The sequence below is a fragment of the Bidens hawaiensis genome, unplaced genomic scaffold (assembly GCF_021521415.1).
Source record: "Bidens hawaiensis isolate Kalapana, Puna unplaced genomic scaffold, B.hawaiensis_p1.1 tig00047501_1, whole genome shotgun sequence".
NCBI classification, from domain to species: Eukaryota; Viridiplantae; Streptophyta; class Magnoliopsida; order Asterales; family Asteraceae; genus Bidens; species Bidens hawaiensis.
In genome coordinates this window covers 88274-110425 of record NW_027506039.1, presented here as the reverse complement: position 1 = coordinate 110425, position 22152 = coordinate 88274, and the positions used below count along the sequence as shown (strand labels likewise).

General features: G+C 35.6%; 2 protein-coding genes across 2 annotated transcripts; both read left to right on the top strand.

Annotated features, from left to right (window-relative positions):
- Window positions 1-1933: 1933 nt before the first annotated feature.
- Window positions 1934-7922, top strand: LOC143616469 (putative prolyl 4-hydroxylase 12). The gene is made up of 7 exons (XM_077089286.1): window positions 1934-2004; window positions 2719-2835; window positions 2911-2968; window positions 3336-3386; window positions 6809-6866; window positions 7144-7316; window positions 7427-7922. The coding sequence occupies exons 1-7, from the start codon at window positions 1934-1936 to the stop codon at window positions 7796-7798; spliced, it is 900 nt and encodes a 299-aa protein (XP_076945401.1). The 3' UTR covers window positions 7799-7922.
- Window positions 7923-16501: 8579 nt separating this feature from the next.
- LOC143616472 (uncharacterized) lies at window positions 16502-20777 on the top strand. The gene is made up of 7 exons (XM_077089290.1): window positions 16502-16879; window positions 17041-17177; window positions 17362-17406; window positions 17487-17540; window positions 17652-18050; window positions 19523-19608; window positions 19685-20777. Exons 1-5 carry the CDS (start codon window positions 16699-16701, stop codon window positions 17802-17804), a joined length of 570 nt encoding a protein of 189 aa, XP_076945405.1. The 5' UTR covers window positions 16502-16698; the 3' UTR covers window positions 17805-18050; window positions 19523-19608; window positions 19685-20777.
- The last annotated feature ends 1375 nt before the right edge of the window (window positions 20778-22152 follow it).

Genomic DNA, 22152 nt, shown 5'->3' with positions numbered 1-22152 from the left:
TCATTTTAATCTATAACCAAAAGTCACAAGCATTTTCCCAACCTATCTTGACATTCTTTCAAAATTCTTTTGATCCAGATCTATCTCAATTTTAAAAGTTATCCAAATTGACCCAAACAACCAATTTGATTTTGTTTTGCCACCCATATATTAAAAAGTTTGACAAAAAGATTAAGTAGTGTTACGAAAAAAAAAATCATCTACAAATGGTAAAAGAGCAGATGTAAGGTGGCCCGTGGCCAGTAATCTGGTTTTGCATAAGTTATGTTACAAGGCCGAGATGACTCATGCTTTAAAGAAACAAGAATGGGAAATTTTGTACATACAAAGAACAAGAATTAACATATATATACAACATTTTTTTTCCATAACCAGTTTACAGTCAAAAACACCTAATAACCGATTTAAACTCTAGAAATTCTACTACGCAGTCTTCTAACCTGATTTATCATTTATGAGATATGATGGACATGAACAAATAGAGCCGTGTCCGAGAATTTAAATACCTCGGACGAATTGAAATAAAAATGCCCGTAGGCCCTAATAGGTAACGAAAAAAAAGACCCGCATGTCCAATATCTCAAATGGGTTATGGGTAAAAAAAGATTGGACCCAATATCAAAAAATTTTAAAAATATATAAAATATATATCAAAAAATAGTTGAGCCCCCCAAAAAATTAAGTGCCCCGACCGGTCGCCCGGTTGCCCAACCCTCAAGCCGGCTTTGTGAACAAATATGAGAAATCCAAATGATCATTTTCCAACCCTATAAGGCGAATTGGCCCATCACAATTGTATTGATCCAGCAACTTATCTACTAATATTGCGTTAACATATTTCATATTTACATTATACGCAAGTCAAATCTTTATCTTTTACCTGTATCTTTATTTTTATACTTCATAAATAAAAATCTCATGAGACAGATGACACAATTGTAGGCCTTCTTAGGCTATGTTTTCTTGCTTCTCTTCTAAACAGTAAACATAAGGATAATGATAATCTCTCTCTCTCTCTCTCTCTCTCTATATATATATATATATATATATATATATATATAAAATTTAATGTAAGGAAAAACAAACGGGTAAAATTACTAAAATAGCATGGTTTTGGAAACGTCGGTTCTGAATTTGCAAGAAATTTAAAAAATATGCTAAAGTTACGTAGTTTACCAAACTTCAGGTATGAAAATGACACTATGTTATAAAATCCACACTATGTTATAACCCGCTTAGCAAAATAATTTTGACCCATGACCCACGGATAGTTAGAACGAATGAGATGATAGATTAGAAATTAAGATAAATGTAGGCTTGACACCTAAGCTTCAACATTTTTCTTTATTAGTATTGTAAGATTGTAAGATAAGATACGAAATGGGTGATCCAATATTTAGGGGTTCAACAAAGATGGTTGCCGGGGAATGATCTATCAAGTGTAGCGTTTAGATAAAGGAGGAGGTGGGAAATGGTATCAACCTAACTTATGGCTCCGACCATTATTTTATACTCTCGGGAATAGACGAAGATACTTAAAAACATTAATGTTCTCAAGCAATCTTCATTATTAAAAAATGAGTGGGTTAATTTTTAGTTGATGTGGAATCACTAAAAAAATAGTTAGAACTATCAATAAACATCTTCTTTTCTGGGGTTAGTGGTGATTAAAATGTCAAAATTTTGATTATTAAAATAAAATTGTATAGCCCGTGCATAACACACTTTTTTTTAAAGACGTGACACTTACCGGTTTTATGTCCTGGACCGGGCCAAAGGAGTAGGCCGTGGTTAAGTTTGGCGTTGTGTTGTTTCTGTGATCCGTTTGTTGATGTGAACAACGAACGAGCACTGCAGATTGCTGGAAGAGTACGGATTTATTTGAACTAATTGATTCAAACTCCAATTTTGTTTTGTTGATACTCTGCCTTCCATGGCGACAAAACCCTCATTTCTTATTATTGTGGCACTTACGTGTTGTCTTTCGACCTCTATTTCAGAAAGGTAACGATATTCATCTTTTCTTTTCTTCCAATTGTCTACTTCAGATTTCATGTTCTTCTTTTGGAGCCCTAATTTTGAATTTGAGGGATTCATTTTCAATCATATTATCATTTCTGTAATAAAGGATGATTCCACCCTAATGTGTGTGGTCTACGGGTGAAAATGAGCCAGAGCGCGTTTTAACTTATGAGAGCGTGACTCGGGTTCAACTCCTTTATTATTTTGTTAAATAACTTATACACAATTTTAATTATTTTTCTATATTATGAGAAAAACCGTAAAGAGCCAACAAACTCGTGTGCAGTGCAGTAAACGAGCCAAAGCTCAGCTTAATCGATACATAGAAGTTCAAAGTAGTTAAAACCTAAAAATATACTAGGCTCGACCAGCCTAAACAATTTTCTCATACAAGGCTCGAGCTCGGCCTTGATGAGTAAACGAGTTTTATCTTAGGCTCGGGCTCGAGCTTATCAGCGATCCAATCTCTAGTAGCTCGCCAGCGGCTTGACTCATTTGCACTCCTATTAATGTTTTGCAATCCTAGATGTTCATATAAAAAGCAACATGAATGATGTTGAATGAGTATTTATGTATTAACGATGTATATATCTACAATTTATGGCCTAGAAAAGACTGTCCTATTTAAATAACTACAAACTACAACATATCTGTATCATGAGAGCTAATTTGGTATTATTTCACTTGCTGTCATAGCCGGAAGATACCAAGGACCAAAGAGGTGATACAAAATAATGTTATACAGTTGGGTCGTGCACATCCTCCTAACACCATTGACCCTTCACGGGTTACTGAACTCTCTTGGCGACCAAGGTCAGGTAGTTACACGTGTCATTAATATGTCATTTTAGAGATGCTATTGACATGCATGTGTGTTTGTTTGGATAGGTTATTCTTCTACAACGGTTTCTTGTCTGATGAAGAGTGTGAGCACCTGATATCTTTGGTAAAACACCCATTCTTATATTTGTTTGGCCCTTACTTTATCAAGTAAAATAAGTTTTTATTGCAGCCAATATAGAAATTGACTTAGACCAGTTTCATATACAAGTAGGAAAGATCATGTACTTTAGCCAAATAAAAAGAACAAATTGCATATAAGATAACTAGCGTTGAACGGAATTTTATAAAGTTGCTTAACTTTAAACGGTTTTTATACTCTGGCTGAATGCATATTGATTACCTAAGTTAAATATGTGACTAGAGTTGGTTATGTTTTTATGCAATTAGCCCTAAATTTAATAGTAGACGGGTCAAATTGAAGTAATCTTTTTACCATTTTTGTGTTACAATGTGTATTTCTTTGATTATAGGGAAATAACAGCAAGGACAAATCCGGTGGAAATAACTCAGCCAATGCCGTGGTACAGACTACAAATTTAGACATCTCTTTAAAATTCAAATTAAGTTCAACTTTCTTTAATGTTCATTATTGTTCCTCGACAAATGTTATGGTACCACACCAATGCAGACAGAGAGGCAAGAGCTGGAAAGAGAGGATCAGATGAATTGAATCAATCGTTTTGGCAGCATCTTAAACCTTAATATCAATCTTTCATAGCATACCTCTATCTATCATTTATCTATCATTTATGACAAGATCACGGAGGTTTCTTCTTGACTGTCTTAGTTTGATTGTAAGTTTTCTTTGCCGTCTTAGTAACCTTATCAGTCTTAGTTTTCTGATCGGGCTTGGTGGTCTTAGTTTTCTGTTCGGTTTTAGTATCCTTATCACTCTTAGTGAGATTGTTCATATGATTGCGAAATTCCTAATGGTTCTCCGCCTTTTAACCCTTGCCAGGGGAGAAGGTACGAACTTCGCGTCTCTAATGGAACGAACGAAGTGAAACGAAGTTCCGCAAGGCACTTAAAAAAAGGTATTACTTAAGGCAAGGAAAGCGCCAAATTGGACTGCCTTTTTGTAGACTTCTTCTGTCCTGACCTGCTTTGAGCTTCCTGGAAATGGGTATTAAACAAAAGACATAGTCGGATAGGTAAAACCTCTTTTTCGAGTGAAAGGCCTTATGTTATGAGGGTAAACCTCCTAACCAGGCTACTAAGTGCCAAACTCTCCTCTATAATAAGGGTGGGGTATCCGAATCGACCTCCAACACTTATTCCGGATATCGTGATCTTGGATCCAGGTCTAGGTACTTTTTCTGATTCAGATTCTCTTGGGTACAATACCGAAGCTAAGTATAAGTAGATGAAAACAGCTTGACCAAGAGTTGCTAGAGCGGATTATTCAGCTAAGTCAGTACAGCCGGAAAAGCCTTGCTCTAAAGGAGCTTGGGGTGAAACCCTTCTATAAAGGGGAGTTTTGTTTGGCAGATCGATTTATAGTTGCTTCGGATGTAGCATTTGATGGGGATCTTTCAGCAGCGGGAAGGTATTTTAATCTTTATTAAATAGGTGATCCGCGAACTCTTCTGCTGCTGCTGCACCCCCAATGAGATGGGGAATTTATAACTCCCTATTTAGACTTTTGGGCCCTTCATCTTTCTGAATCGAGACCCGGCCCGGCTCGCGTCGTTCCAACAACCGGCGGGGAGCACCTCAGTATACGATCGCGTACAGTAACTAGGAGTCCTATTACACCTAAGGCCAACTTCAATTCACCAAACCAAGGTTCATCTCGTGTAGTGATTGTGGACCCGTACAAGGATATTGAGTAGACGGTTGATGTATCAGACTCGACCGTCAAATCGTGAGTTCGGACTTTAGCCCTTGATTCGGACTAGCAATTAGGAGATCGTCCTCGGACAAAGAGCTCAAAGCCTTAGATTTCATGCCGACTTTGGATCAAACCGCTTTCTTTGGCAGAGCACTAAAATCAGTAGAGACACAGGGAATATGGCAGCTAAAAAGATCTATTTTTGTGTGAAACATACTTGTCTGATCCATTTGAGGAAGACTTCTCTTCTTCCGCTGTGAACAAATCCCCGGCATCATGATCCGCTGCTCAGATGCATCTATAATAACGAACAGCGCTTCCGCAAGCCATAGGCAAGGAAGGCAAGGCACTTGACTGAAAGGTCCTACCCGACTCATACTTAGGACAGGCTTAGCTCTAGCTATCTAAAATGAAGAAATTGTACAAGGGAGCAATCCTATTTCACAAAGTAACTTCTCAAAGGGCGAAGGCGTAGTATCGATTACTTGTGTTGGACTACCTTTATAGGATAGATCTGATATACTATTAGGTTTTGGTTGGGCTGCTTGGTACGGAATTCACTGAGATTGACTTTAGATATCGCATTTCCGGTATAGCATTTACTGTTCGATATTTCCGGTATGTAATTGACTCGTATATAAAGAAAGAAAGTCTTTCATTTCCTAGTTCGATATTCCAGATATTCCATTAGAATGACTGATGTTGGACTAGCGTTATGGCAAAGAACAAGAAGAAAACAAAAGGAGAAATTTGTCCAATAGTCACAAATGGTGCCTCCACAGGTTGACATCCGATCCAACCTAGTAGTAAACGATCCGCCAAAAGCAACCAAAATATTCCTTGGTGAATCGGGCGAAAACTTGAACTACGTACATACATACTTTTAAAAAAAGGTAAAGCCAACAGACATAAAAAACTGGTGCTATTGCGGCTACACCTCCCGCTTTGTCAGGTATACTACGAAGAATGGCATGGATCGGTAGGAAATACCATTCCGGTACAATATGAGGCGGGGTGGGCATCGGATTAGCAGGTATATAATTGTCGGGGCATGTTGACTGAAGTAAAGTAGTCCGGTGGACGGGACCCGCCTCACCACTCCCATCTATGAACGAGAACCCGCTCTTTCTCTTTGACACAGAAAAGAGTCTATCTAATCAAGGTATACCAGGTCTAGTAGGAGGCAAATCTCCTATTGTTCTTACAGAATATGCTCTTCTTGTTCGAGAATCAGCTTTGCATGAACTTGTTCCTTCTAGCTTCTTTGTTTTGAGCTGTGGTACCTAACCCGAAGTAGGGAACAGCGAGCATCAAGCGTCAGGCATCGGTAAAAGAGGTTGGCATCGACTAAGTGACCTCCTTATAAGTCAGCCATGACTCTTAGCCCCCTAACTAAGCCGTAGCGCTGGGCTGCACTCTTTCTTCTATCAACTGAGGAAATGCACCTTTCGTTTGAAATGCCCTTGAGCCGTGTCAAATATATAGCGGATTTGGGCGCTCTAGCCAAAACGAATCCTATTTCAGCTATTACCTTCTCCATTACTATGTTCTCCTACGCAGGAATACCCCCGTTAGCCGGCTTTTGTAGCAAATTCTATTTGTTCTTCGCCGCTTTGGGTTGTGGGGCTTACTTCCTAGCCCCAGTGGGAGTAGTGACTAGAGTTATAGGTCGTTGGGCGGCCGGAAGGTTGCCACGAGTAAGTCAGTTTGGGGGACCGAAGGCAGTTCTCCGTGGACCGGACACGTAGCTTACCGAATCAGAAAGAAAACAAGTTTGGTGTTTGCATAGTAGGTTTGGTCACCATTGGCAAATCATTTTTTGTAACCTTTTTCTTTAGAAAGACCCAAGAAACCCTTCATGTCACCCAACAAAATACATGGAAGACCCGTTTTCCCATCATGTGTGTCAAAACAGGTTAATTTGTGTCATATTTTTATTGGTTAACGGTCAAACATATAAAATGAAAGAGCTGGCTAAAGAGGAAACAGGTTTGACAGCTTGAAAGTCACCAAATGTTTTCGTTATATCCTAAACTGCTTCAAACAAAAATGGATCATTATTTTGAATCTTGTTAATTGTATTTAATATTTTTCTTTTTTTATGTCATTTAGGATAAAATAGTTGCAAGAATTGAGGAACGGATATCGGCATGGACTTTTCTCCCCAAAGGTCTTCTCTGTTTATCATTCTTTTTTAATCATGGCCTGGTTTTACTTTCTGAAAAAAAGGTTCCTATATAAAATAAATTAGAAATAAATCAAAGCAGCGACTTTACTTTTTATAATAGCTCTTAATTATTATATTTTAAAAACTCCGTTTTCATGGATATGGATTAATGCAGATTTTGTTATTGGCTTAATCTCTCGAAAGAGTAATTTGAGTCTATATATTTTCATATAATTAACATAGACTAAAAATCATAAATCTACTGTTAACTATATTACAGGAAATGGAAAGGCATTGCATGTTTTTCATTCGAGTCCTGAAGAGACTAATGGGACCCACAATTATTTGCGCAACTTGTCCATGTGGCAAACCGGTGAAAGTGTAATGGCAACAGTTGTAATTTACCTTTCAAATGTTACACAAGGTGGTCAGATCCTCTTTCCTGTAGCAGAGGTTAGACAAAAGGAAGCAAGCTATCTATTTATTTTACTTATTTTTGGAAAATAGAAATTAATGTAAAATAAGCCATATATCTTTCTTTTTTCCTTTTTTTTTTTTTGCAGTCAGGAAGTTTGAGACTAAAGAACATATGGTCCCATTGTACAAACAGTAGTCAAATAGCAAAACCTATCAAAGGCAATGCAATTTTATTATTCAATCTTCATCCGAATGCTAGTTTAGACCCAAGCAGTTCACACGCCAGGTGTCCAGTTACCGAGGGTGACATGTGGTGGGCCACAAAGATCTTTGTGGTGAAACCTGTGGCCCCACGGAATAAAGAAACGGGCGGTGATGATGATGATGGTTTATGCACAGACGAGGATGACAGCTGTCCACAATGGGCTGCGGTTGGCGAGTGTGAGAGGAACCCAATATTCATGGTGGGCACTTCTGATTATTACGGGACGTGTAGGAAGAGTTGTAATGCATGCTGAATTGCTGATATATTAGTTTGAAATTTTACTGATGTCTGGTTTTATAGGCCATAAATTTGGGTGGGGTGTTATACATCTGGATCATTTTTCGTGTCATTTGAGATGCATATTCTGGGTATTATAATTTTTTATCGAGTTTGTATATTCATGATTGTAAATTTTTAGATAGTTTGGTCTCTCTTTGTTGCCTCGTTATTGGAATTTGTTAGTTGGTTAGCCTTGTAGTCTGTATAAAATAATATAGTTAACTGCACACCAAATGAAATTTTCAAAAAGTCAAATGGGTATTTGTATGTTTTTCTTTTTTTCTAAAAAGTATCAAGTGGAAAATGGTCATTTGGCATGGATTTAACAGATTTTTTTTAACATAAGTTGGTTTAAAGACAAGAGTAGGGGAAACTGGGCAAGGGGGGTTTCTAAGCCTGAGCTCGACTAGGCTCGAGTTTAGATTGTTTTGAGTTACGAGATCTCTAGCTCAACTTGTTTCAAGATCTTTTCCTAAAGCTTGAGTTCGGCTCGTGAGTTGCTTTTTCAAACTCGAGCCCTGCATGTTTATTATTTTTTAATTAATTTATATATATTCTTAATTCTTTTTATGTATTTTGAGAAACTAAGCTCGGCTCGAGCTCATGTAGTACCTCAAACAAGCCAAGGCTCGGCTCAAACTAGGTTGTGCAAAGCAAATTTAATACATAGAAGTCTATAAAAGGTAAAAACTTAAAAATTCATAAGGCTTGTTAAGGCTCGACGAGCCTAACCGAGCTTCCCATGCAAAGCTTTACTTGAGGCTCGGGCTCGGCTCATTTCGAGCATTTTGTTGACCGAATCACTAGTAGCTTGCGAGGGGCTTGGCTCGTTTGCACCTATAGACCAAAGTATTACAATTTGACCAACATTTGGGACCAAATATGTACTTTTTTTTATAACAAAAGACTAGAACCGTAAAACATGACTAGAAGAAGTTTAGTTTACTCTTTATTTAAGAGAGATCATCTTGAGTTGCCACTCGCTGATAATAGTGTATTTCTATTGTGATTGCAGCAATAAGACCATTTGCAATTATTGAATTCAAAGAGCAAGTTAGTAATTCAGCTAGGTGATGATATTGCTCAGCACCCTGTGCTTATATAATATGATCATAGTTCTTTTCTACAAATTTATAAGAATAAAAATCCATTGATTTTTCAGTACTACAATTTTAAACGTAAATGTTTTGATAAAGTTGACACTGGTTGTTGGGCGGGTTACTAAAAGCTTTCTTGTCTACTGAGAATAGTTAGAAGGTTCAACTCATGTTTTTCTTAATAAAAACTTATTTCTTAAAAATTCCCCTTGATTCTACATTTTTACCTAAGCAGGTATGTATTGGTGTAACACATATTTTCAGAACATACCAAAAACAGAATCGATTCACATCATCGATTCACACCAAACATATCTTCAACATACGTGTTCGTGTAGGAGTCAATCAAAACCAAATATGTGGAATTTTGGTGGGAGTGGAGATGTAGAGTTGAATTTAACAAGTGAAATTACGTAGAAATAGCAGCTTAACGTGTGATCTAGTCCCATAACCAAAGTTATTGAATAATAAATACATACTTTATTTTAGTTTTTGTACTTTAGCTTATTTTGTAATGCAACACAACATGTTACAAATCTAACGTAACATGAGGCTTTGCTAGCTAGTAGTTTTTAAATTATTCATACACTATTTATTTGAGTTGCTGCCTCTCAATAATGGTATTATTATGTATGTTTAAGTGTAACTACTAGCTAGGTGTAACGTATTAAAAAGGAAGAAGGAGAAGAAATAGGAATGTTTGTCAGCTTAGAGCCTTAGACTCCTAGAGTTGCTCAAATTAATAAAGATTTTGCTATAATAAAATTGATATTTTTATTATCATGTCTTGTATATATCAATTAACTAATTGCAAAGTTTTGTTATTTTGGTGTCCTCTTCAAATGCACCCGTCAACCTTTTTTTTTATTTATTTAATTTTTAGTTACTTCAATACATTAGTTAAAGGTTTCCTGCCTCCGTGATGTTAACGCGACGCTTTAACTACCACTTTCTATTTAGCCCATAACATTTAGCTTTAGGGGATGGGTGTGGCACTGGCATGGGTTTAGGGAGGTGGTATTGAATTTTTTTTTTTTTTTTAAAACCGAATCACTAAAATCTGCTTATTCTTCACCCAAATAAATGAATTCGTCTTAATCTCTTTGAGAATCTTATCCGCCATCTTATAATAGTTATTAAAAGGTCTCTCATTTCAAACCTTTTAAACAAACTACAATGTAAATTTTGCCACATCGTGTAGGTTTTTGTACCGTTAGTTCACTCCATGAATTGTAGCCTAAATAATCATTTCATGCATTTAATTTATAAGTTATGAATTTTCACATAATGATTATAAAAATAAAAACAAAGCTGTATTTGTTAATTATTACTAGTATTAAAAATAAAAAAAAAGCTATATTTGTTAATTACTATTAGTATTATTACTTTTACTAGTTTTAGAGCCCGTGTAACACACGAGATGGTCCAAATAATAAAGTTATAAATAAAACAAATAAGTACATAGTGTACATGAATAAATGATTACATCTATATATGTGACATCCGTGGCAAAACCGAGTACACCTTAGTACTTACAAATTCAAATAAGCGTTTAACCGCTTATTGCGTAACGAACAAACGAATAACCAAACGGGTCTGGTTATGGTCCGGATATCCCGGGGTGCCATCTATAAGTGATATACGTTTAATATAAGCTAAAATATTAGTAATATAGCCTTAGTTCGATAGCAAACAAGTTAAACGAAAACATGCTCGTTTAACTACCCGCTATAGATTTAAACGCGAAAGATAGTTACAAAACAAGCATTGTATCATCCGTTAAGCCGAAAAAGACTTACCAAACACTTATTTGAAATGTTTTAAGCGATCCGTGAAAATATTTTTAATTTTTACAAACATATAGTATGTTTTTATAAGAAAAACACTCGTTTTCGCTCCGTTTGTCACGCCCGATATATTTTTGTCGCAAAAAACCGAACCCGAAATAAATTTGGACTCGGCATTTCACGTTTGGGCACGTAAATCGAGAAAAGTGGGCCAAATGGACCCAAAAGGGGACCCAACGAGCCCAGCCCGCCAAAGAAGACTTTTACCCCCTTATTTTTCCTTTCACATATAAACTAGATACAAGATATTTCTAACATCATTTTCTTGAAAACTCTGGACACAAGTTCTGCTCCAGCCAAAAACCAGCAAGAAACAAGGTAAAGAGGTCTTAAATAATCGATTTTCGACTTATTTAAACTCGTTTAACGACATATAAACATGTCTTGATTGCCAAAAATCATTCCTAACCATGTAAAAACCCTAAAAATGGTCCATAAACATGTTTTGAACATACACATGGTGAGGAACCTGGTTTGATAGTTTTTTTGGCCATAAACACGGATTAAAGGGTTGAAACGGCGTTTCTACGGTTCAAAAGTTCGTTTTTGTGCACTAGCCGAAACCCTAAGTTAAGGGCTGTTATATTGATGAAAAATTGCTTGGTTTATGATATAGGACCTGTACCTAGCTTATATAGAAGCACAAGAACCCGAAAATTGGATTAAGAAAGCGAAAACGAACCAAAAACGCAAAGGTAATACCGATTTACTCGATTACGGGCTGTTTAGATTAAGGTTATGATGTGCATATTTTTAGGCCTTGAAATTTTTCAGAAACATCAGGGACCATGTCAATAAGTCCCTGTTTAAATTTGGTAATTTTTTGACCATCCGATAATATTTGGCGAATTTATTACCGAATTGGGACATTTATTTGGGAAAAATAGCTAAAATACTTCAAAAATTATGAAAATTTTCTGGGAACTCAGATTTAATGTATTTTGATCACATATGAATTTTGAGATCATTTGGAGAAGTCTAAAGGTGTTTAGTACATATGCGTTCATGCGAATTTTTATAGCAGAATTTGGGCCGAAAATAATATTGAACAAGCTTTTTACTTTCTGGAATTGATACAAGTTGTTTTGGGACATGATTTGAGCATTCAGGAATTTTTTTGGAATTTTTGGAAACTGTTTGGGGTAAACGGACGATTTTCAGGCGAAATATAGCTGACAAAATGAATTTTTATAAATTAATAAATCAGTAAATAATTCCATAAATATTTTTATAAAATCTACATATTTTAATTGATAAGTGGTTAAATTTTCATAATTTAATGATTAACGGTTAATTAATTATGTTAATTTAAAGATTAAACAAATTCAGTTTTTATAAAAACTAGCAAGTTCGCGACTAGCGAACCTGCGGGAATATCAAAACACCAAGAGTGATCAAAAATCATATTTTCGGATTAGTTAAGTAAAAACGAAATTTTCTATGAGAAACCTGGACAATCCGGGTGGATTGTGCGCGTTTCTTCCCAAATCAAACTGAATAAATGAAAACGGGCCCCGTGGCTACTCCGGGACCCCAGTATGTGATCCTTCTTTATAACTTAATCATTTTATTAACCAATACATTTACCCAAGCTTATTTTCCCATAACTGTTTTCTGAACGCGTAAACAAACAACTTAGCCCAGCTGGGAAAACAGGAATCTGAGCCAAGTTCGGTTTTAAGTATTAGAGATTGAACAACATCACAACCTAAGCCTATTGCCACTTCTTGGGCGTTCCAGCTATATCCAGATTAGTTATACAGCCCAGTTTAGTAATGAGATTATAATAATATTAAAATATTAATATTATTATAATATGGACTATAGGGACTAAGTGATAGCAAGGGAAACGAACCCCGAGCTGACCTCGCACTGAGTGCCTACAAAACTGTGAGTTTCATCACCCCACTCTTTAAACTATTTTACGAACTTTTGGGGTGGAAAACATGTTTATACACGTTATCTATCTAAAAACGGATCAGGATATAAAATATCTGAACATTTATATATGAAAAGTCCCTACAAACATAATGATTGACTACGTGCTGATGAAAGATGATTATTATCGTTGATTGATATATTGAGTAGAGATAATACGATATGCAAAACATAATGAAATTACACGTGACAGCATGTTTATACAAACACGTTATGTAATGTTAAACATAACTAATTTGGGAGACAACGTGGTCTGTAATGGCCATGGGGATAACGTGGTCTGTGACGATTATGGGGCTATTGTGGGCGGAAGGGGGGCCACAATAGTAATAAACTAAAGTTGAGTATGGCCTATGAGCCAAGTTCTGCTGCAACTTACTAAACTAAAGTTGAATATGGCCTATGAGCCAAGTTCTGCTGCAACTTATAAACTAAAGTTGAGTATGGCCTATGAGCCAAGTTCTGTTGCAACTTATTAAACGAACTAACTTGATTATGACATGAATGTTAAGAAAATAATGTGATTATGCGTATTGTGGGGATGGGGAGCCACAATATCTGGTGATACGTGATAAATACTATACGTATATATGTGTCTATATACATGCTATGTGATTAGCCGTAGGAAATACTATGTGTAGAATATACTAATTATTTGCGTGTACACTATATAATGTTTGAGTTTACGTGGAATCATTGTGGGTGGAAGGGGGACCACAGTGGTTGATGTTAACGCGGAACCGTTGTGGGCGGAAGGGGGGCCACAGTGGTTGAGTTTATGTGGAACCGTTGTGGGAGGAAGGGGGTCCACAGTGGTTGGTTAAACACGGAAATTGGAAACAGGTAATACGAACAAACAATCAAGATTTTACCGAAATTTCGAATTTATATTATAAACTTACATGTGTGCATATGCACACACAAGGATATGGCTGTACATATTTATACAAACGTAAATACATATTTTTACATACGCGCGTACATACAAGCTATGACTGTGTGGTACGCATAACTGATTTCGTTAAACTTATGAAACTCACCAACTATTCGTAGTTGACCTATTTTAACATGCTTTTCAGGTTATCAGATATGAGAAGTAATTTCCTGTGCGTTATGTGTCTGATTGGTGATTGATGTCATGTGCATTTGAGTTAGAAGTAAAGTAATTGAAGAACCGGTTTGATTGTATCACCTAGTTTGTAAAAGATGTTAGAACGATATAATATATTGTAAATTAGTTAGTAATGTTTCTTTATGAACAATGTATTTGATCCCAGTTGTATCTGTTGCATTTCCGTTTTACGCTTCCGCGATTCGCTTAACGGGGTGTGACAATATACTTATATCTATACTATGTGTACATAAATTGATTTTATTATATCAGAAAATGATTTTTTTTTTCAAAAAAAATGAACTTAACAACAACAACAACAACAACAATAATAATAACGCGAGTGCTAAACATACCTGAGAACGCTCCATTTATTGAAAATTTGATTCTGAGTATCATATATATAGAAGAATTTTGGTTATGAACCAATTTCAAAAAAGACTTTTCATACAATAATAGTTATGAACTACACCATGAAAATGATTTTTATAATTTTGAGAGGGCTTATCGACCTTGTCATAATGACAACACATAAAAATAACAAGTTAGCCTGTTAAATTTTGTGAATGTTTTGCTTCACTTGAGCATAATTTTGTATGACATGTTTCACACACTACATTTTAATCACCATTAAAGAAAAAGTTAATGCTGACACAAATGCTTCAAATTTGATAAAAGTTAGAAGCATTGATAGGCCTGGAGGTAGCATGTCGAAAGTGTTCGTCTTCTTTTCTTAAATTTTAATAGTTGTGGGAAAAATAGTCAATTAGCCAAATCCGGAATCTTTTCATTCTTTTCAAAAATGTCATTGAAAATAAATACGAAACCAAAATCACATTTAAAATTCTAACTTTCGTTTGTTTGACATTTTCAGGTTAAAACTTTGAACCCGTAACAAATTTGGTGAAAATCTAATTGCACTCTTAAACTTTTAAAAATACTCCTATTACCCCTTTTTGACCCGTAACAAATTTTGAGCTAAATATAGTTAACTTTTGCCTCATAATCTATTTACCAACTTTGACCCGTAACAATCAAATTTAAGTTACACAAAAACCCCGAAACAATCAAGCTTTGAACTCGTAACAATTTTGATGAAAATCTAATTGCACTCTTAAACTTTTAAAAATACTCCTATTACTCCTTTTTGGCCCGTAACAAATTGTGAGCCAAATATAGTTAACTTTTACCTCAGAATCTATTCACCAACTTTGACTCGTAACAATCAAATTTAAGTTATACAAAAAACCCGAAACAATCATTGATAAAAAACTAAGAAACTGACTATGATAAACGTTATTATATATGAAAGTGAATGGTATATATTACTTCATTTTAGCACATATATAGTTTAGTAAATCAACTGAAAAAATAAATGGATAGATTTAAAGCATATATTTATAATTTAAAAGAATATTTATTTTTATAAAAATGTATAGTATATATAATAAAATAGAGTTTAAAGGAAAGTGAATAATTTAATCATGTTATAGATATAATATAAATGGAATGTAAAGGAAAGTGAATATTTAATGATCTATTATATAGTTTGGAGGGAAAAAATTATGATGTTTAACCACAAGCCGTATCCACAGTTATTTTACTTTATAAAATAGGTAGATTTTGTTATCGTATTTTATAACAATAAAACTTTATAATACTGAAAAGGGCTTGGTACTGGGAGGAAGTGTTAAGACACCCATGCTCGATCCCCACATATAACACTTTAAGGAGGGTATGAGCGGCTCAATGACGTGATATCCGGTTCGATCATGAGGGTGTCTGGGTTTTAACATCAGTGTGCCTTCAGGCCGGGTGAGTTTTCACCGAAACTAGAGATAACCTAGAGGCGCTTAAAATTTCCGTACAACTGAGTTGGGCCTCCTGGCGGTGACCTTTTACCTTTGCGTCATTCCGTAACGAGTAACTAGTAAAGACTATATTTTTTTTAATTAAAAAAAAGAAAAAAAAGCCTCCCTGTTATATATATATATTTTCCTCTGGCACCAGCGCGTTCCAATTCACCCTGCCTCAAGTTTTCGCCGACTGCTTGTTTCTTCGTTACAACCCATACACACTCACATACGCCGTCCGTCCGCAGTTTCTCTTACGATCGTTTCGCCGTCTTTACGGCGATCTCTCAGCCTACACTGGTACGTTAACACAAACTCTCTCTCTCTCTCTCTCTAACTACCTTCTTCACGTGCTTATCATTTTAATCACGTGTTTCTTATTTCTAACCCTAGCACTCGTGACGTCACTCTGCTTATTATTGATGCTATCCAACTTATCATTTGTTTATATGTTGCCTCTATCATTTCATTCATTAATGCTTTTACATTTTGGTTGGATTGATTGCGTGTCTATCATGTATCAACTCTACGATCAATAAATTATTATTATTATTATTATTATTATTATTATTATTATTATTATTATTTGTAATCCGTATAATATAGCACGCGAATTACGTCCATGAATTGAGTAGGATGAATCGAAATATGTACTCGGTTAATGATTATGTTATGTTACTTAAATAGCGTTAGTGATTTTTAGTTATTGTAATGAGATTGCCTATTTTGCCTCCAATTAGGCCTCTTTAGGTCAATAATTGGTAGTTTGGTTCACCATTGTAATTAGGGCGTGTAATGAGGGGGTCTGTTTATTAGAAATGAGATTGAAGTATGCAATTCGATAGGTTTGTAAGTTGTAACAGTTTAATTAGTCTACAAGATTATTAAAATGTATCAAAATTACTTGATACAGATTTTCATCGTCATAGGTTTAGCTTAGTTATTTCTCTCTAGCTGCACTATGTTCAAACTACTCATTGAGATTCTTTTATGCAGTCTCGGTGTGGAGAAGAGTTATTTTTGAACAGATGGCTGTTGCAAAACCTTTAGACACCAGTACGCCAGAAGCAATGCAATCAGAGGAGGGGACGGGTTCCTTGGATACTTTCATTAGGCAAGCTGTCGGGAGAGAGCCTATATTTACACTGTCAAGGACCGGTGATAGCCATACACAGTGGATACAGTTACTTCATACGTTTGATCAAAATGGTAACAGTAAATCTTTAGCTGCACTAAACAGTGTCGTTAATCATTCACAATATGCAGACCAAGTTGGGACCCTCGCTTCTAGTTGTCTGGATATCGTAGTTGGTAGTTTTATATTGAAGTATTATTATAAGTTGACCTGGCAGTGTCTTCTTTATGTGCAGATCTCCCTGGATGGTCTTTGCTGACGCCTATGAAGGTTCAGATGCTAAAGTGTGATAAGTGTGCTCGTGAGTTTTGTTCAACTATCAATTATCGAAGACATATAAGAGTGCATCGCCGGTCTATGAACTTTCATAAGGTTTTCTTATAATAATAATAGATAATACTGAGTAGATCTGCCTACCCAAATGTTAATCATTTTTACGGAAAATGTTTAGAACTTTTCATTTAGACTACCTGATTATAATCACGTTCACCATGTATATGATTGGTTTGCTTTTTTTTTTTTTATATATATGTGATTTTATTTTCTTAATGTTTAGGAGCCTCAAAAGCATATGGATATCCTTGGAGCATTTTGGGATAAGGTACGCTTTTATTTTTGTAGCAGGGGCTTGAATCTATCTTTTTTCAGCTCCACTTTGCTCAGCAATGTGTCTTTTTGCAGCTTGATGATGATAAAGCTAAGGAGATTATGTCTTTCAAGGATGTTAATCTTGAGGTATTTACTCTGAAATTGTCCTTAGTTTTAATGTCAAATTATTTTTTAAGTTTTGGCTTCCGCTTCTAAAATCACATGTGTCAAACTTTATTAAATGCCCCTTTCATTTAGGAAGTTCCAGGCTCTTCTATAGTAAAAAGTCTTGCAGCTAATCTACGGAAATCAATTTTTCTATCTCTTCCACAAGTATACATGAAGGCTGGCTCAACACTTGTGGTATACTTATCTTTAATATATTATTCTACTGCTTTTATTCAGTTTTGATATCATTTTAATATTTGAGGCATACTTAGGAATGCTTACTTGCAGGATATTATTCTAGGTAGATTTTTCAGGCTTTCTTCCCAAGAATTATTCAGTGTCCTTGATGATGCTAGCGAGGGAACATTTCTATGTGCTGGAACAGCCGAATCATTGAAAAAATACGTCTTTGATGGGGAAGCTGGGAAAGTTGGTCTTGAGACGAAAAACTTAATTGCTTGCACAAGTTTTCTTCTTGAACAAAAATTGGTATATTCTCTTCACCTATATATTAGTAAACAGTCTTGTTATCAAGATAGGTCCAAAGCGTTTCTTAAGACATTTTCTAGCAGGCATTTTACAGTATTAGATAAGTTCATTTGTTTATTACAATTTGAATCACAAACTCTTTTACCCGGTATAAAACATTTTCGTACTTCAAAGCTGGACATTATTATCTAATTCTATCTATAGTTATCAAATGCGCTAGGCGCACTCAAGGCCCGTAGGCCTCGCCTAGGGTCTAGGCACAAGGCGCAAAAAAAAAAAAAGCGAGGGCCCGAGGGATTAAAAAAGCGCACTTAAATAAAAAATTAAAAATATACTATGTATATGAAAGATAATATTATTCTTCAAATAAAATAAACAACTATTATATAACATTTAATATCATCTAATTAGTACCAAAAGTTCTAAAATAGTCAAATGTAATTCCAAAACTTGAACAACAAAATCTATCAATATAATGCCTTTGACCTCTCCTAAATCTAAGTTTCGATAGCGCTCCTTGCGTTTCTTTTGCCCGGCCTTTATCTTCTCGTGTTCATGGCATAGACGATACCAAAGCGCTCGCCTAGGAACTAGAAGCGCATTTATTGAGCATGCATGAAAGTTGGGCCTAGGTGCAAGAAGCGAGGGCTTTTAATAACTATGTTTGTATCTGGTGAATTTTAAATGTTTAGCTTTAAGGTTATATCTATGTTTGAATGTACCTCCTGGTTTTCACACTTGCATTTTTCTTTAGTAGACCAGAAGTCAACATATTCTGAGTATAAATAAAACATGTTTTATGTTTCTTTGGTGTAAATAAAACTATCACGAAATAAGTGGCATGTAGATGTTTAACTGTGAGGCTTACTTGAAGTGCCTATGATACAGACATAATTTGATATCTCATTGATAATTTAATTCTAAATTAGCTGCTTGATCTCCAAATCAAGTTCAGGTTGAAAGAGGTGGAGAAATATGTCTTTCAAACTACTACCATAATAATTTTTAACAATCATTTTCCAGCTTGTTGCATTTAAATAATGTCACAGAGATACCCTTGATTTCTTAGATTATGTTTTACGTGAATGCAGTTAAGATTCTGAAATTAGTGATGGGTTTTTGAATGGCGTGTTGTCTATCTTTAACCTTCAAATTAGGCTCAACAGATAAATTCATGGTTAAAACTCCATTTACCACTCTGAACTTCAAAGATTTTTACTTGTGATATGTGTATGTGCTAATGTTATGCTTCTAGGGTAGATAACCGTGAAAGCCACGTGTATAATATGCATATGGAACATATCGACATTGTAAATACATAGAAACAAGCATGCCAATGCGCCATCATTGAGTTGGTATCCAAAGAAGGCTTGAACAAAAAACCTGAAAGTGAAGGAAAATAAAGGAAAACTTGTATACATGATTATGACAGGACTTATTATAATAAATTATACAATTTCAAATCTGTTTAGGTGGACGCATGGCTTGCAGACAAAGATGCTGAAGCATTGAGATGCCAGAAGTTGCTTGTAGAGGAAGAAGAAACTGCTCAGAGGAGGTTTGTGTGTGCGTGTGTGAGTTTGTGTGTATATAATCTGATCAAAGGTATGCCTGTTTTCATGATATGGATGTAGGCAAGCTGAGTTGTTAGAAAGGAAAAGACAAAGAAAGATTAGGCAAAAGGAACAGCAAGCAAGGGAGCAATCTGATGGCATAAAGGTAGAACTATACACTGCTTCTGATACGTTTGAGAGTGTGTCATCACCAGAGAATCCCAGCCCCCAGATCTCAGTGATTGATCCTCTCACCCCAGATGATACAATAATCACACCCCTTGATCCTGCCCAGTCATCAAGCTATCAAGAAGCCGTTGATCATTCAGATTCAACTGTTAATGAACAACAGAAGATGAACAGTTCACAACATTTCACTCGATGGCAGATGCCAAAATCACAAAGAAATGGTCACCATAATAATCAAAATGGTAGTTCTCTATACACTGCTTCTGATATGACTGGAGAAGTCCAGCTCAGATGAAAATATAATCACAGCCCTCGATCCTGTTCAGTTGTCAAGCTCTGAACAAGCCATTGATCATTCAGATTCAACTGTTAATGAACCACAGAAGATGACCGACAGTTCACAACATTTCACTGCTCGACGACAGGTGTCAAGACCACAAAGAAATGGCCATCCTAATAATAATCAAAATGGTAATTTCTTAAAATGGGAACATGCACACAAGCACAGGGAACAAAGGGTTAATAACGGTGGTAAGATTTGGACCAAGAAACCTAAACCTGAAAACACTGTAAAATCTAGAGTACACAATGATGCAGATAATCAAACAGCTATGAACAGCTGTCAGCTGATGATTGGTTCCATATCCGTTACCGTGAGGAAAAGTACGGGTCAAAATCAGGTCAACCGTCCAGAACCTGAGTTTCAAGAAAGTGTAAACATGGAAGTCAAGACAAAGAGTGTCCAAAATGTCTTGAATCGTTCCAATATCAAGCTTTGGAGGGCCCGACAGGCAGATGGAAGCAAAGGTCAAATATTGGAAGAGGATATAAAATCCGCAAGAAGCGTTGACCAGACTTTGACCACTGAGAGTAGTAGCCAGTCGACTGAGTTGAATGTTAATGAAGAGGCTAGTGGAAACTTGATGCCATTTTCTATTGATGCAGCAAAAGATTTTCTCGCTCAGCATAAGCTTCATCATTATTATTATTTTATAGTTTTTTTAATAAAAATCTCATAAATCATACTTTTTTCAATTAACATAATTGGCAGGATGGAAAGAGGCAGTTTCAGGGGAACATGTGGAGTTGGTTCTAACATCAGCACCTGAGCCACCTGAGGTCCAAGATGACCATCAATCGTCTGAGTCTTCAAAGGGTCACGCGGAGGGACCCGATTCTTCAATTCATGCAAATGTTCAACCCATGTTTAGGACAAAACCCAAGAGTGTAAAGGCCAGGTACATTCTAAGGCAGAAACCTGTTTACTAGAAGTTGAAGCAATGTTTAGGTTATACCCGACGACACTGTTTGTTCACAAAGAGTTTGTCAAAAAGAGAATAGGTTATGATATTCTACGGTCGGTTTAGTTTTTTTTGGGTCCCTGACCTCATATTGGTTTTTTTTTTCCTTTTAGCTACCGTCTATTCGTCTAATGCTGAATTGGGTACCATTTTTTTGGTAATAAGCTTCATGTAGTTTAATCAGCGTTTTTATAGCAGCAGCTGCCTTTATTTCATCTTTATGCCTATAGTTTTGCATGCCATTATGTGGCTTTAGTTACATCATGCTTGCAATTTTGAATATTGTAACTCTAGAAAAACAAGTTTATCTGGGTCCATACGGTATAGTTTGGGTTGGACCGCTGACCAAAAAAAATATTTTTTTATTTATTACGTTAATATTATATAAATAGTTAACTTCCAGAAGGTTATGCCTTTTTGATATTTATATATTTTGGATGTTTTTTGATCTGGTGCATATCTATATTTTTCTGTTACTGCATAGTTTTAAATTTTAATATTAACATTTGTAGTCATGTTGAAATGTTGAATATTTTAATTGCTTATGGGATTAAAAAATAATAGATTTGGCAGACCCTAACTCTTTTGCCATCCTAAATTATGGTAACCATTTGAAAGAAAAATTAACTCTTTTAAGAATTCTAGTTTAGTTCACCCTTCAAATTCTTATATGAAGAGCCTAATACCCACTTTGGAAAGATGTTGGACCATGAGACATGTCTTACTCTGTTCTTATACTCTTGTAACAAGCATGTTTATTGACTTATTCTGATGAGATATGAGCTAACTTGACCACTTGAGAATTGAGATCGTCTGTGAGGCTTCAACCATAGGACCCTTCTAACGGTTTTCATATTATTTACATTCATCATGTACATTTAAGAATGCAGTGGCTGGTTCACGTCTTTTACAGTTGCAACAATTTAGGCAACCTCTTCGGGGTTCTTTTTGTAGCAACAAGTTATCAGTGTATCTAATCCATACCATTATAACATTGACGTGGGCATTGACAATAAACGAATGCCCCTAGAGTAGTATGCGTAATTAATATAGATCTCT

Bases quoted from the DNA above. Each gene is read 5' to 3' on its own strand.
- LOC143616469 (XM_077089286.1), top strand. From the start codon at position 1,934: ATGGCGACAAAACCCTCATTTCTTATTATTGTGGCACTTACGTGTTGT. The intron at 2,836-2,910 runs GTCAGGTAGTTA...TTGTTTGGATAG, and splicing joins GAACTCTCTTGGCGACCAAG to GTTATTCTTCTACAACGGTT. The intron at 6,867-7,143 runs GTCTTCTCTGTT...ACTATATTACAG, and splicing joins ATGGACTTTTCTCCCCAAAG to GAAATGGAAAGGCATTGCAT.
- LOC143616472 (XM_077089290.1), top strand. From the start codon at position 16,699: ATGGCTGTTGCAAAACCTTTAGACACCAGTACGCCAGAAGCAATGCAA. The intron at 17,407-17,486 runs GTACGCTTTTAT...GTCTTTTTGCAG, and splicing joins TTGGAGCATTTTGGGATAAG to CTTGATGATGATAAAGCTAA. The intron at 17,541-17,651 runs GTATTTACTCTG...CCTTTCATTTAG, and splicing joins TCAAGGATGTTAATCTTGAG to GAAGTTCCAGGCTCTTCTAT.